Source organism: Zootoca vivipara, chromosome 5 (genome assembly GCF_965207765.1).
Source record: "Zootoca vivipara chromosome 5, rZooViv2.hap1.1, whole genome shotgun sequence".
Taxonomy (NCBI): Eukaryota; Metazoa; Chordata; class Lepidosauria; order Squamata; family Lacertidae; genus Zootoca; species Zootoca vivipara.
The window spans coordinates 82,608,670-82,625,200 of NC_142588.1; the positions used below are offsets into that span (position 1 = coordinate 82,608,670).

At 44.9% G+C, this 16,531-nt stretch overlaps 1 protein-coding gene across 6 annotated transcripts in view; it reads right to left on the reverse strand.

Annotated features, from left to right (window-relative positions):
- The window catches only part of TNIK (TRAF2 and NCK interacting kinase), a 278,512-nt gene that overhangs the window by 117,497 nt on the left and 144,484 nt on the right, over positions 1-16,531 (reverse strand). For all 6 annotated transcript variants that reach the window (XM_088669855.1, XM_035132805.3, XM_035132806.3 and 3 more), the window contains exons 3-4: positions 10,355-10,411; positions 7,259-7,384 (exon numbers count right to left, since the gene is read on the reverse strand). In XM_088669855.1, the coding sequence (XP_088525981.1) occupies positions 7,259-7,384; positions 10,355-10,411 (183 nt within the window). The remainder of the gene's footprint in view (positions 1-7,258; positions 7,385-10,354; positions 10,412-16,531) is intronic.

Consider the following 16,531-nt stretch of genomic DNA (forward strand, 5'->3'; position numbering starts at 1 on the left):
GCATGGAAAACGATGCCATATTAGTCACAAATGGACTGCACTTACAAATCACAACTTGGTATGTGTAGCTCAAATGATCCCCCAAAGATTTTTCTAAAGTATGGGCAAGTTCAGGCAAACGCTGAACCACATGCAGGAATAGCTGCCCTCACTCAAAGCCCCTGAGAAATGGCTCATGCGGCTTTCAAGGCAATGCAAAATTGCCACGTGATTATGAACTTGCCTTATGTAAACCACTGGAAATCTGTTTTATTGAGCCAACAAACCGCAACAGCCTGCAACACCAGGTGATGAAAACTTTAAAAGAAAACAAACAAACAAACTCAAGATTTTGTGTGTGCCCACATGTAACAATACGCAAGCTTATCTGTCTGGAGCACCCCAGCATGGAAAGAATGTAAAATACAGACCACTTCTCTGTAAAAGCCATTTGTCATCTTAAAGGGACCCCTGACCATTAGGTCCAGTCGTGACAGACTCTGGGGTTGCGGCGCTCATCTTGCGTTATTGGCCGAGGGAGCCAGCGTACAGCTTCCAGGTCATGTGGCCAGCATAACAAAGCCGCTTCTGGCGAACCAGAGCAGCACACGGAAACGCCGTTTACCTTCCCACTGTAGCGGTACCTATTTATCTACTTGCACTCTGATGTGCTTTCGAACTGCTAGGTTGGCAGGAGCTGGGACCGAACAACAGGAGCTCACCCCGTCACAGGGATTAGAACCTCTGACCTTCTGATCGGCAAACCCTAGACTCTGTGGTTTAACCCACAGCGCCACCTGCGTCCATTTGTGTCTTCTTACTTCTGGCCAAAACAGACGGAGAGCATGGCTCTTTATGTACGGTTCATAATTAAAAACTGATGAAAAATGAAGATCACATTCCATGACACATTGTGATCATGAAATGTTAAAGAGACAGGACCAAACAATATTAGCAAGATCCAGTTCATCCATTAATCTGAAGGATTGTCTCAATGGTAGTGCTGGCTCACTTCTCTCACGCCTCCATAACCGCCTGCCCTTGATTTCTCTTGTTAAAAATTGTTACATTTTTAACAATATGCACATGAAGCAACCTGTTGGCTGGGTGTATTGGAAGCTTCTAAATATATAACAGAGGCATCCCAGAAATTAAAAGTAGTCAGCTAAACCTACAAGGGTTTCACAACACTCTGTTTTTTGGTGTAAAGATCCAGAACATACAGAAGGGGATTATTATTTTCACTATGATATCTGCTTATGTCCCCATCACCTCAAAACAGTTTACATAAAGAATAAATATGATCATGGCAAATCACAGAACACAACGAAAATAATAGCAGTAAAACATCAATAATCAAGCCACAAAAATCGCTACCATAATACAATGCACACTCAAGGTTTAAAAAACATAGCTGTCAAAAGCTAGGGGGGGGGGGGATCCACAAAAATATTCTGTTGAACCGTGAATTTTCTGAACTATTATTATTAAATATCCAGCCCTAGAAGGTTTTGTCATTGACACAGATGGTGGAATATTGATTCAAAGAGGCTGCCATCTCAATAGGACACTACTGTAAGCACTTGTTGCTAAAAAAGAAGAGGCATTTCCAATTAGCCGTGTTGTGAATGTATTAAATGAAAGAGGTGCCAATAATAATGGCAAATGTGACAAAGTGTTCCTGACTACATTAAAACACAGATTTGCCCAAACCAAAATGGGTGCCTGACTTAAACAACAACAGCACCTCTTTGCCTCTACGCAAAGAGACTGCAGACTATTCGTAAAGACACAATCACTTCAATGTTCCCTACCTTTGGAACAGTTGTACTTTCTTGCACTCATGGCTGAGAGGGAGGTAAGACTTTGCAAAGGTAAAGAAGGCTGTTCCCCATACCCTCCAGAGCTGTGCTGCTGAGGAAAACAAAACAGCCCAATACTGTTTACCATCTGCAGGCCTCTACTAGTGCTTCCTACCGAAAGGTGCAAGGTAGCCATGTGTCCCACTTTACAGAACAAAGTCCTGTATTTAAAGGTCTGTCCAGCCCAAGTCCACTTGGTCATTGTGGAGTGAGCAAGTTCCAGCAGATAGGCCCCACTCTCTTGCCTTCGGAGGTCCTCAGTGGCAGCAGTTGACTGGCAACCAACAGCCTGGGATACTTTACTGGCTCCCGATTAGGAGGAGCCATCACAAGTAGGGTGAAACAAGGGCCCAGGGTCGTATGAGAGCTTGCTGATCAGTTAGCTTCAGATTTGGCCACTGGATGTTGAAAAATAATAATGCAGAGACTGGTGCCATTTTAGCTTCTGGCAGATTGCATAACATACTCTCTTATCAACCACATGGTTTGGGGAAATTACTAGCCATGGTAATCTCAGTTCCATGGTGGAAGAAGGGCAGGAATCCTGGCAAATCCACCCCACCCTACCAAGAATATATCTACGTTGCATACTCTGCATATGCATTTCTTCCCTCTCAGCTCTCATTATGAATCTACCAACCATTCTAAATCTAAACTCTGAGGGTTGCCATGGAAGCAATCCATCCTTAGACAGGAAGGCATGAGCCTCATCCCCTCTGGGGAGCAGCTCTGTCACCAGCATTCTGCCCCCAGCTTTCACCAGCCTGGAGCTCTGTCTGCCTAAACACTGCAACTCTGCAAACAGCAGACGAGCAGTGAAAAAAGCCATTGCCATTGTACATGCATGGCGGTGCCTTTCAGTTAATCACTTCAATCCACCCTAGACAGCAAGGACAGATGACAAACATAAAGCAGAATGGCACCTATATTACCTTGCGGATGTATGCTTTTGTGTTAACATATTGAAATTAAAGAAGGGCTCCACAGCTTGCAATAACATTTCTAGAAGAGGCTCCGGAATACCAATGCGAATGGAATGGATTTTTAATTTTGTACCCCTTACTCTGTTTGGTAACCCTTAGCATTAATTTCCCCCATTGTTCCCACAAAGCTATTACTTAGGCCCTGGAATGTTAGATGCCTGGTGCTTATGATCTCATTAAATCCTACAAGGCAAGTCCAGGTAGGAGACAAAGGAGAGTAATTGGGTGGGATGAAGATCACTAAAAATGAGGATAGGGGACCCTCCCAACCACCCTTTCCAATAAGACAAAAGCCAAAGGGGTGGAAGGAGAACAATCAGGTGAGCTATTTAGTCGGATTTAATAAACTGAGCATGTGGTCGTTGGACACTGTACAGCTAATTGGATGTTAAAGAGTGGAGGGATTTATATTTGCAGGGCAGTCTACTTTAAGAGTATTTGAGAGAGAATTTTTATTTCATGTCCACAATGCGCTCTGTGCTCTCGAGATGTGATACAGTGTAAGAATACCTGAGTGAATGACTCTAATTAATGCACTAATAAATGTACAATGATACACACATCCATCTATACTTTTTTTTTTTACATTCCAGGCTCTGAATAAACTGCCCAAATTCTACAGTTTTCACCTCTTCCAGGTTCTGTGAAATATTATAAAAAGGATGGTGCTTCCCCTCTGCCAAAGTTAGCATCTCCCACGGCTGCTGGTGGGATTTATTCAAGCAAGGCAATATAGAGAGATGGAAGGTGAGATAAAGCAAGGCAAGGCAGAGTTGAAGTGAGGCAAGGCAGGGGTAAAGAAGAAGGGAGGCAGGTCTGTGGTAGGGGAACAGAGAGTCCCCCTATTGTTCTGATCTCCATGCTTGAGAGTGTTCAGAGGCCATTAGTGGTTAGTCAGAGGTGGCCCTGAAGGCATTGCTGGACTCCAACTCCCATCAGTCCCAGCCTGCATGGCCAATGGTCAGTGGCGATGGGCACTGTACTCCAAATAACCTCTGGATGACCATAGTTTAGCTACCCTGGCCCGTGCAGAGGTAGGGGGCAGCTGAGTACACTTGCCCTAGGCCTTGGAGGTCTAAGCAGGCCAGGGAGCCCCATCACAGCCTGCTGGATTTACACTGTCCTGCCAAGAAACCCTGTGCCTCCCAGCCGACCAGGGTCTTCAGACAAGCTCTGCATGGGCCTGGCTAGGCCTTAAAATGGATCCCGACAACCCTGTTCTCTTGATTCTTATGTTCACACAACAGGCCAGGGATCCGTGAGACGAATCCAACCCTTGTAGAGCCAGTGTGGTGTAGTGGTTAAGAGTGGTAGACTCGTAATCTGGGGAACCGGGTTCGCGTCTCTGCTCCTCCACATGCAGCTGCTGGGTGACCTTGGGCTAGTCACACTTCTTTGAAGTCTCTCAGCCCCACTCATCTCACAGAGTGTTTGTTGTGGGAGAGGAAGGGAAAGGAGAATGTTAGCCGCTTTGAGACTCCTTAGGGTAGTGATAAAGCAGGATATCAAATCCAAACTCCTCCTCCTCCTCCTCCTCCTCCTCCTCCTCCTCCTCCTCCTCCTCCTCCTCCTCCTCTTCTTCTTCTTCTTCTTGTAGCAATTTTGCCTGTCTCCTGGCGATCTTACTAAATTTTAACCAAGGTGTAATTTATTTTTAATCCTCAGTTTCTCTCTTAAAAGAAAATGAAAGCAGTGTTTTCTAAGAACAATAAAGTGAGATGTTCCATGCACTGATGTTACATCCCTCTTTTGGATTTTGCACGTAACACCCTGGCTATGCCCGACTGCACATAGGCTCTATAACCGTGAAGACCTCACTGTCAAAGAGTACCAACTCTATTATGGAACTTGTTATGGCGGTTGGCTTGGACAGCAAACTACACCCACTGGGTCTCTATCCCTGGAGCCTGACAAGGAGTTGTGTTGTCTTGCACTTTAATGTTGTTTATTCAGAACGCCTGTACCTGCTCAGGGCAGCTTATGGCAAGCTAAAAGCAATTACAGAACATTTTCATGAAAATTACAAATATTATGAAATGTGTGCAGCGAAAATAGAAAGATGCACTTCAAGGATGGTGGCAATAAAATGTGTCAGAAACCTGCTCTTTCGAAGAGATCCTAATCTGTACTGAAAGAACTCTGGCTTTTCACTATTATTATTTCTTGTACCACTTCATCCGAGTGTTGATAAAGAGAATAGCTCGGGCGTTATCGGCAAAGAGTTTTATTCCGACAAAGACAAGAGGGGGAAATAAACAAGCATTTTCCTCTCCAGAGCAGGAAGGCCAGAATTCTCACGAGTTCTAATTCAATCAGGCAACAAAAAACGTAGTGGTTTAGTGAATCACGTGGGTCAAAATACACAGTGCTGCTTTCAACTGTGGGCCCAAAGGATGCCTTCTGACTGTGTCATTTGATTTGCACATGGGCCCCACGTCTGCAAAACCTGCGTCAGGCTACCACTGTTAACACTGAACCCAGGGTTCACACCGATGTCAACACAGGTGACAAATCGTGCTAGAGATTATGGAGTGTAAGGGGGCACAGGGCAGACATGACACAGGTGGCAAACCTGTTCCCTATAGCATTTAACACCCTACAGCTTTTATTTATCATGGAATACTATATATAACTAGGGACCCAGGTGGCGCTGTGGTTAAACCACTGAGCCTAGGGCTTGCTGATCAGAAGGTCGGCAGTTCGAATCCCTGCGACGGGGTGAGCTCCTGTTGCTTGGTCCCAGCTCCTGCCAACCTAGCAGTTCGAAAGCACGTCAAAATGCAAGTAGATAAATAGGAACCGCTACAGCGGGAAGGTAAACGGCGTTTCCATGTGCTGCTCTGGTTTGCCAGAAGCGGCTTTGTCATGCTGGCCACATGACCTGGAAGCTATACGCCGGCTCCCTCGGCCAATAATGCGAGATGAGCGCGCAACCCCAGAGTCGGTCACGACTGGACCTAATGGTCAGGGGTCCCTTTACCTTTTACCTTTACTATATATAACTACAGTTGCTGAACCTCAAAGATGGATATTGTAGAGCTGGAGAAGGGTTCAGAAAACGGCAGCCGAATGGGGCTAGAGCAACTCCCCAACAAAGAGAGGTTACAATCTAGCTCAGTTGGTTAGAGCGTGGTGCTGATAACAGCACGGTTGCAGGTTTGATCCCCTGTAAGGGTCAGCTGCATATTCCTGCATCGCAGAGGGTTGGACTACATGATCCTCAGGGTTCCTTCCAACTCTATGATTCTATGTTTTGCGACTTTTAAGTTTAGGGAAAGGGTGAGTAAGGGAGGCGTGTGAGAACCAGTGTGTAAAATTGTCTATGGTTTGGATAAAGAGAATTGGGAGAATTCACACCACCACTCAAATAATACAATAATTTGGGGGCATCCAATGAAGCTGAATGCTGATAGATTCAGGACAAAAGGAAGTACAGTGGTACCTCGGTTTATGAACACAATTGGTTCCGGAAGTCTGTTCATAAACTGAAGCGTTCATAAACTGAAGCAAACTTTCCCATTGAAAGTAATGGAAAGTGGATTAATCCGTTCCAGACGGTCCGCGGAGTAACCGTTCATAAACTGAAGCGAACTTTTCCATTGAAAGTAATGGAAAGTGGATTAATCCGTTCCAGACGTGTCCGCGAAGTACTTAAACTGAAGCGTTCATAAACTGAAACATGGGTGTAATTGGTTCCGGAAGTCTGTTCATAAACTGAAGCGTTCATAAACTGAAGCGAACTTTCCCATTAAAAGTAATGGAAAGTGAATTAATCCATTCCAGATGGGTCCGCGGCGTTCATAAACCGAAAATTCATAAACCGAGGTGTTCATAAACCGAGGTTCCACTGTAGTTCATCTCACGGTGCATAATCAAACTATGGTATTTGCTGTAAGAGGATGCAGGCATGGCAACCAACAGGGAGGGCTTTAAATGGCTTTTCAGCAAATTCAATTAACTCCAGAATCTGACGCACTATGCCTCTGAATACCAGTTGCTGGGGACCACAATTTAACACAGCACTTTTTAAACACAAGTTCTGCTTGCAGGTTTCGTATAGACATCTGGTTGGCTACTGTGAGAATAGGATGTTGTAGTACTAGATAGGTCTTTGGTCTGATCCAGCAGGTTCTTGTTTTGTCACATTCTTAATGTGTAATATTTTTTATGGAAACAGTGTCTACTTCAAACCTTAAGCTATGCTAGAAGAAACGGAAGTGTTGTTTTTTTACAGCAATATGCAGGTGAACTACAGCATCTGAGAAACACAGCCCTTAAAAAGCCAGCGCACAGGTTCCAGAGGCAAGGAAACAATAAATCCTTCACGGTTTTCTGTGAAATGTCACAGGGATTTTGAATATCCCATGCAGATAAGCCAAAGAAAATAAACACCGTTTGTAAAAAGAAGAGGAGGAGGAAGAAAACATTGCATACCCAAAGCTGATCATCCATTCCTGGGGGGTTCTTCTTAATGAAAGCACCATAGTAAGTAGCAATATTTCGGTGATGCGAATATTTCTTTAGCATGTTAATTTCTTGCTTAATCTCTTCCTCTTCATCCTGGATAAAAAAGAAATATAATCAGTGTCACCAAATCAACAACAGGCTTATTTCCAGGCATTATTTCTCTTCATCTTAATCATAATTAGTTCATTTTTATCTTCACCCCCCCCAAACCCTTCTTCCTTTCTTATATTGAAAAATACTCATTCACGATCTCAGTACATAAACGTTCCAAAAACATTCAAAAACCAAGGCGCAGCTTCCAATTGGCTGCAGGAGCTTTCTACACTCTATTGGAAGCTGCGGAAGCCACGTTGGACATTCAGCTTCCAAAAAACGTTCGCAAACTGGAACGCTCACTTTAAGGTTTGCGGCGCTCAGAAGTCGAAACGTTCGAGAACTAAGCTGTTCGAAAGCCAAGGTATGACCGTATTTTATTCAGATATTTACAAACCTTCGTAGAAAATATAGCAAGGTGGCTCGTAACACAAAAACGTTAACACTACAATATGTATTTTCTCAATTCTGTGAGAACATCAACAACATGTCAATAAATACTTGTTGGTTAAAAAAAAATTGAATTCCAAAGGCCTTAGTTTTTAGAAGACAGCTAGAAGAAAGCTGCGATGATTCATGCTCCAATTTCTATTGGCAAAAGGTTTCCCAGGTCAGGGTGTGCCAGACTAACGGCTCAGTCCTTCCTGAAAGCCAACTGAACCCCCCCCGGGGGGGGGCATGAAAAGAGCCCCATCCAAAAATCTCAGTGATCAAGGTGGAACATAAGTAATGAGGCAGTCCTTAAAGTACTTTGGGCCTAAGGAGTTTAGGGCTTTGTGAATTAACAGAAGAAGTTTGAACCTTGTCTGGTAGGAAATAGGCAATCAGGAAATCCGCAATTCTCTCAGCAACCTGTTCCTTTGATCAAAGGGTGCCTTTCTCCAAGGACACCCCTCAAACTGAGGCTAGCCCTGCTTCCCAGTAAATGGCAGGCCCTTTCCAATCATTATATTTGTAGACTCTTGGACATTTCTTAAAGAGTATTCACAGTATTATTGACTATGACATCCTTCCAACCTGGCTGGCTGGGATGCGACTTGAGGGAAGTGGGCACCATTTTGACATCCACTTGGAACCACTGGTTGATGTCATCTGAAGATTTGGAGTGAAGTGACATGCGGTTACACCCATACAGATGAAAATCTGCTGTTTATTCCAGAAGCTGTCAGGCTTAAAGCTCCCATTCCAATGTATTGTTGAACCAGGAGCCAGATATGGGCACCTGTATACGGTGGTACCTTGATTTCCAAACAGGTTAGTTCTCGGACGTTTTGGCTCCCGGATGCTGCAAACCCAGAAATGACTGTTCTGGTTTGCAAACTGTTTTCGGAAGCCGAACGTCCAAAAGGGCTTCCAATTGGCTGCAGGAGCTGCTTTGGTTTGACTTTCGGAACGGATTCTGTTTGACTTCCAAGGTGCGACTGTAGTCAGCAAATTGAGACTTATCTCTCTGAGCCAGATGGGCGGGGTATAAATAATAAATTATTATTATTATGAGCCAAAAGAAAAATGGCTGCCAGAAGATCAGAAGATGAAGCAAGTGTGAGCCAGAAGATTCCTCAAAGTTCAGAGAAGGGAGTGTGAGTGTGTACCGGTAAGTGACAGAGGAGTGGATGGATGTGCTGCTGAAGCAGCAGCATGTGTGAGAGAAAGTTTGGGGGGGGGGCAGAAGGAGATTGGCTTAAATCCTATATTTTTGTTCTTTTTAATACAAGCTCTCCCTGAAATCTCACGCTGCATTTTCAGGCACAAAATTTGAGAATGAGGCTTAAAAACATGGTGTGTGATTTTTCGTGAATTAAGACTCTTATTAAGTAAACCCTGAAGTGCTTATGCTTCCGAAAGCTTTAGCGATTCTACACTTTCTTCCCCTGTGGCCTTTTGGCAAGCGCATAGTTTATTTTCCTCCTATTAAAGGAATAACAAGCTTAATACCTTGAAAATCCCTGTTCCTTTTTTGTCATGCAAATTCCTCAGTGACCATATTCATGCATTTTCTGCAATGCATCTTCTAGCCACACAACAGCTAAATGCACCCAGCTCTGGGTTCTTGCAAGGTGAAACAATCCAGGGCTCAGAATATCAAAGGCTTCCATGCACCAAGTTGCGGCATACATATTTCTATTGCTATTGGTAAAAAAAATCTCATTCTGAGCGGTGTTTCTTGATCCAGTGAGTTCCAGCTCAATCCTGGGTGGAAGAATGCCATTTAGTAAGGTGACACCCTGAGGACTAGTACCAGGGGAGGGGTGAAGGAATAGAAGAGATTCATTTAATTTGTCAAGCTATGCATTCGAACAGATTCTGCAGAATTATCCCTCGAAAGCATCTGGGGAAGGGGCAGAGCAAAGACAAAACAAGCCTGCCAGCTTAGGACAGTCACTCATACCTATCAGCTAGACTAATGGGACAGCGACAGCCAATCAAAGCAGGCATACAGTAGTTGATTGATGCTGGAAAACGAGGGTGGCCAAGCAAGTGGCAGTGTCAGCGCATCCTTGTCGACGTCCTGCTTGCTCATCAAACTGGGCGCAGAAGGACCATAGCTCATAAGAAGAGCATCTGCTTTGCATGCAGAAGGTCCCAGATTCATTCCCCAGCATCTCCAGGTAGGCCTGAGATTCTCCCCTGCCTGAAAAACTGGAAAGGTGCTGCCAAGTCAGTGCCAACAAAACTGAGCTAGATGGGCAAAGTGTCTGACACAGAATAAGGCAGCTTCCTATCCAAGCTGGCTTCACAATGAGCCACTTGAAGGTCAACTATAGGTTCTTCCATGACGGTGAGCCTGCTACAGACTGAGGGTGCCAATCATTGCTTTTTAAGGGTCCACTTCCATTCCCATCCAAGTCCATGGGAGTTCTCTTGCTATGCAAACCAATGGACAGCAAAATTGATGTTTCAATATTTGACAGAGCTGCATAGTTCAGTAGATTACATGATCATAACGTCAAGAAAAGAATAATACATTACCCCGGTGACATCCATGACTTTAATAGCTGCAAGCTGTCCTGTTTTGACATGGCGACCCTAGGAAAGAAGAAATAAAGGAATCACTTAGCTGTCCCAGTTATGCAATGGTGGAAGGATTCAGCCACAAACTCCCACTCCACCAGCCCTGGTGTACTCAGTGAGTGCTTCTAATAGCTCCATTCCCACTAGAAACTCACTAAAAGTTCAGGAAGCAATAGCATTATCATTGCCCATAGGTGTGCATGCCAACACAGTACATTGCCATTCATTCTGCTATGAGTCACTCTGCTATTTTACCATACAATCTGCTTCACGCCTCCACTGGATTCCCTCTGTCACTTGGGAAGGTGATACAGAAGCAGCGCATCTGAGCCAGGATCAGTGCGATATGCCCTAGTGAGCAACCTGGCTGCCGAATTCTGAAGTTTTCGAACCGTCTTCAGAGGAAGTCCTACGCATAACACATTGTAGTAATCTAACCCAGAGGTTGCCTGAGCATGGACGACGGTATTTAGGGTATCCCTGTGCAATTTGGGGGCCCAGCCGGGTCACCTGCCAAAGCAGATGGAAGGCATTCTATGCCACTGAGGCCAGAAGTACCTCCAAGCTGTGTACCTGCTCCTTCAGAGGCAGTGCAACCCCAGCAAGAGCAGGCAACCTCCCGTCCAAAGGGGCGACAACTAGGATCACACCCACCCACCATACACAGCTGCTTTGTTCAGAATGAAGGAAGTGCCCACTGGTGCTAATGGGAGTTGCCCTACCAGCCTGGGGAAACAACTTCAATGGAGAGGGCCATTTTAATTAGGAACACAGTGCAGAAGGTAAGGGTTTAACACCCCCTCCAGCTGCCTTTTTCTTTCATATACAGATATATATATATATGAGAAATGCAGCCACACATTTCATGTATCGTCTAGCTGGGCCTGAAGCCTTCAGGTTCCTTTTCATCTTCTATATAATGGCAAATACGCAGGAGGACACTTAAGGATTTAGAGACTATTGTTCTTTCAGACTAGATTTTTTCTTCCTAGCCTGAAGCAGATTTACTTTGTGGCTGAACACACAAGCGACGAATAATACACCTCAGAGCTGACACTTTGATGCTAAATAAGGTGCTGGGTATGGAAAAAAAAATGTAGTTTAGCCTCATTCCACATGGAACGAAACAACATAACTATCAACCTTTGACAGGATGAGCCCTTATAATTTGAGGGAAGCTGCAAATGAGAGCCATATTCCTGTTCTGAGAAGGAAATGCCAAATCTTGTTACAATTCAAATTACTTGCCCCCAAACCTGGGAAACTGGGAAGAGGAATCCCAACCGAGTTATCAGGTAATTACCACTGCCCATTACCATTGTAAATTTTGTGATTCACATTTAAGGCAGAAATATTGGATTTCCCCCCCAACATTGTTGTTACCTTTGTAGACTGCCCCTTGTGCAATGGAACTTCTCCCTCCACACCTCTTCCCTGAACACCCCCCTCAAATCTGCCCTAGAGGTTTGGGGGACCCCCAGAGCAGATTTTGGAGGGGGTGGGAGAGAAGAAGAGAAAATCCCATTGTGTAAATGGAACATCTGCAGCATTGCAGACAACCCATTGCATTTTGAAGCACAAGGGTATTTTCTGATGTAATGAGACCTTCCTCATATTGAAGAGAAGTATGCAAACAGTGCAGTGAAAAAGGAAACAGCTGGACAGAACAGTGTTCTTATTTTAACAGTGGTACCTTTCTTTCTTTGCAGAGTATGGATATCATATGTTAAATATATGCTTATATCCGTGTATGTTTGCATTTCAATTCTAGCCTTTCCTCCCTTTCTTCGATCAGAAATAAACCCTGTTTTTATTATTATAACAAAGCATTTCCATGTTGCCTTTAAAGACTGCAACATTCCTAAGGCGGCTTACACGAACAACAACTTTGCAGTGAAACATTCGGCTGCAATTGGTTTCTTCTTCTACCCGTGTTTCTCAAACTTGGGTCCCCAACTGTTGTTGGGCTGCAATTCCCATCATCTCTAGCTAGCAGGACCAGCGGTCAGGGACAATGGGAGTTGTAGTCCAACAACAGCTGGAGACCTGGAGATAGAGAACTTTATCATTTAAATTCGTTAATTGTGTTGTTTCGTGAAATTGTGATATGCCTTGCACCCTCAAAAGGGCAGTACAAGGCACCTCACAATGCTACAGTTAGTTTTATAAATAAATAGTCGAATTGGCAAGGGAAGCCAAGTGTAAATAGTTTCACGAGGAAAATGCTAGGTGATTGATTCGCGGAGAGGCCTACTGCCCAACAGTATCAGCCACCCTCACAACACGAGAGCGGCAGCGACTCTGCTGAGGCAACGGATTATTGGCTTTCTCCTTCCAGGAGACCCATGCGGTAAAATCCCAGGCCGGGCCTGGTGCTGAACTCTTCATCACTGTACGGAACGAAACTAGGTCACTGCAGAGGATCCCAGCGTCCTGAGGGAACGTTCAGTGTGCCAGGGCGCGCGCGCAAACACACACACAGGCAACAGAAGGGGAAGCGAGGACAATCAGGCAGAGCAAAAGCGAGGATGGTGCAGATCTGAAGCTTTTCAAGCAAGCACTTTTTGTAAAGGAGCAACAGAGCACACCCACCCACACGACACACACGGTACCGAGATTTCCTCTCTCTTCCAGGAAAGCAGCACAAAATAACTGTTGGTGGCTGGCGCGCTCATGCGTTTTGCATCGGCTCTTAAAAGCTTTTACTGGATCACATTGCAGCCAGCTCTGCCCACCGCCTCCCAAACGCTGCTCAAAATTGTGGTAGGTTTGCGGCACTTTGAGGTATTTTAAAGGATGCCCAATATAGAACACAGGTTCCTACACTCAAGGCTGTATGCTGCAATTCCACAGGAATGCCGGGAAGGGAGAAACGAAGGGCACTGGTATGGGCCGGATTCAGTTTCTTGGAATTCTCGGCTTCCATATGAAAAGTGCATGTTTCAAACCTTTATGTTTGAAAGTGTATGGTGTGGGGGTAATGCCTGCTGGAATTCTCAGAAGCCAGAAGTAGACGGGAACATGACAGGGTATTAATACACACACACACACACACACACACACACACACACACACACACACACACACCATCAAGGATGACCACGGTTCTTCCCCCACCCTCCGCATTCTCATCCTGTCCTCACAACAATCCTGTTATGTAGGTTAGGCTAGGAAATAGTGATTAGCTTGTATGTCCCTCTAGGACCTTCACGGCTGAACGGGGGTTTGAACCGAAGTCTCTGTAGTCCTAACGCAACACTCGGACCCCTGTGCCACACTGGTCTCTCAGTGGTCTGCAGAGCTTTTTGCCACTATCAGTTAACTGGCAAAACCAGCATGGAATTATAGAACTTTTCTTTTTTTACAAACTGGCAAAAATGTAATCAAATTTGCTCGATTACAAAATGTACACAGGTTGTAGGATTCAGCTTCCCCAACCCCACAAACACAGAGAATTTAAAATTTATTTATTAATTTATTTATTAATACAGTCCTGATATCAAGGCTGCACATCCACAACCTTCAAAAGAAAAACATGGAGCCGTCCCAAAAGTTCATAAAAGAAGCAAGACGAGATAGCTAAAAAAGGAGAGAGTTCGTGTCTAATTCTCTCTTATGTGTATCGGTGGCTGAAGAGAACAGAATTTGCACTCAACAGTAAGGTATCTCTGTGAAAAACGAACCTAGCTTAACTTAAGCGGCATCAGAACCCTTCACACTGTTCTCTAGGTGCAAAGAATGGGATGGGATTTGGGCTGATGAGAGTCCAAAGAAGGAACCAGGTTGGCAATGGGCTCAGTTGTAGATGACCTAAAAAGCCAGTTAGCATTCCAGCAGAGTGGCACTGTCTGCTTTCGGCAGGCGCCCTTCTCATGGAACTGCCTAATGCGCTGGCTTCTCCTCAAACGACTGTGTGAAGCATGCCAATGCGCTTCTCCTGGCAAGGAAATGTTTTGCCTCCTAATGAGAGCCAGCCTGAAACCAGGGTGAACTGAGGTCATCTGGATGAATTTCCAAAGCCTGAGCTGAGTAGTGCACAATTTTTTTAAAAACCCCCACGAATGAGAGAAGCTGTTCCCAAATCAGATATTAGAGTAGGATACAGACAAGGCACATGGACTATACTGGAGTTGTGTCTTTCGGCCCTATTCATTAATTATTTTTTCTCATTTATTAATTTCTGTATCGCTTTTCATCTGAGGATCACAGGGCAGCTTATAACCGAGAAAGACAAAAATACATAACACAGTTACAAACAAAAACAATACTCCCCCCCCCAACCACAGTTTAAAAGGACACATATTGTTTAATTAGTCACAGATATGCAACGACGGCACCAGGCGAGCATCCCTGGGGAGAGCATTCCGCAAGCCGGGAGCCACCACAGAAAAGGCCTCTTTCTTGAGTGGTTTTACCACTGCCTCCTTCAAGTAGGCAGGAACCTTAAGGAGGCATTGACGCCCCCCCCCCCCGGGCCCAGCCATAACAGGACTAGACAGTGCTCTGGACACCTCTTGAGATTCATCATTTATACCACGTCATCCAATACTTGAATTATCCTTTATACATTTGAGGCTGATCTACTTAATTACAGTATTTTAGAGGGTGAGGATCCTAACAGGGATTCAGAGGTGGGGGTTGTGAATTACACTGGAATTTCTATCTAGCTCCCATCATTCGCTTCATCATTCAAACACTGATGCCATTAATATACACCACATTTTACAAAGTTTCAGAGGCAAAATATTTGGGGAAAAAGGATGCTTCCCATTAGGATCCTAAAGTTTCGGTTCAACCAAGGAGAAGACAACAAGGGGAGAGTTGGACGCAAAGGTTTCAAATTCCCCCCCCCCTCCCCACATCCCGGGGAGACATAAAAGGCAGGCAAAAATTCTACAGGCAAAACTTACTTTCCTAGTACAAAGGGGGGGATTGGAACATTCTGCCTGTTGCATTTCTGTCTTCCACACAGCTGGTCAAAGCAGGAGAACCCTGCCTGGAGAAAAATGTGGAACAGGTGCAGGGGTATGCCAACATGGCAGTCTTCAGATGTTGCTGGATTGCAAGTTCGATCATCCCTTGACCATTAGCCATGCTGGCTGGGGCTGATGTCAGTTGAAATTCAACAGCATCTAGAGCAGGCATCCCCAAACTTCGGCCCTCCAGATGTTTTGGACTACAATTACCATCTCCCCCGACCACTGGTCCTGTTAGCTAGGGATCATGGGAGTTGTAGGCCAATACATCTGGAGGGCCGCAGTTTGGGGATGCCTGATCTAGAGGGAATCTCTTTGACTACCCCTGCTCCACGCACGTGGCCATCCTAGATGGTAGCTGTTGCTGAAGGCTACTGCATAAGAAAAACATTAGTTCAATGAACTAATTCCTTCCCACAGCAAGACAAAACACTGAATTTGATGTGTGCCTAATCCTTACCTGGAAAAATTGCAAGACACTTCCAGTTGGGCTGTTTCATCACAAATATGGTTCAGCAAGAGGTTGTAGTGGTTTTAATTTAGTTGCATTCCATCAAACTTATGCTTAACTTACGTTGCGCTTCTAGGTTTGTAATTTTAGACATGCTGTGTTTCAAGAGAGGACAGGTGAAGAAATCCAGATAAACCATGGTGCCACAAGCAGCACAGCAAGCATCAGTATGTGGCAGTCTAGGGACATTTCTGCAGCATGCCTCTTCCCAGTAGGTGGCTCATCAGCAGGCAATGCAGAAAACCATTCCAAGACCCAGGAGCATAGCTGCCAAAGTTTTCCCTTTTCTCACGAGGAAGCCTATTCAGCATAAGGGAATTTCCCTTAAAAAAAGGGAGAACTTGGCAGCTATGCCCAGGAGTCTGTATATGTATTGTAGTATGTCCGAGGAGTTATGCCTCTCACATGCTTTGGACATAATGGCTAACACATTTGGCCAGGCTGGCCACTGCTCAAAGAGTGAGGGCATTTTCACAGCTGACCCTACCATTGGGCAGGATGAGGTGGTCCAGCTCAGGCAGCAGATTTGGGGTGTTGTGCAGCACTATGAATGGACAGTGTTACACTTGCTGGATGCCTCATCCAACGAGTTCTTCCATTGTTTGGGTTTTCTGACATATTCATCACCCTGGGAGAAACCGCTTGGAT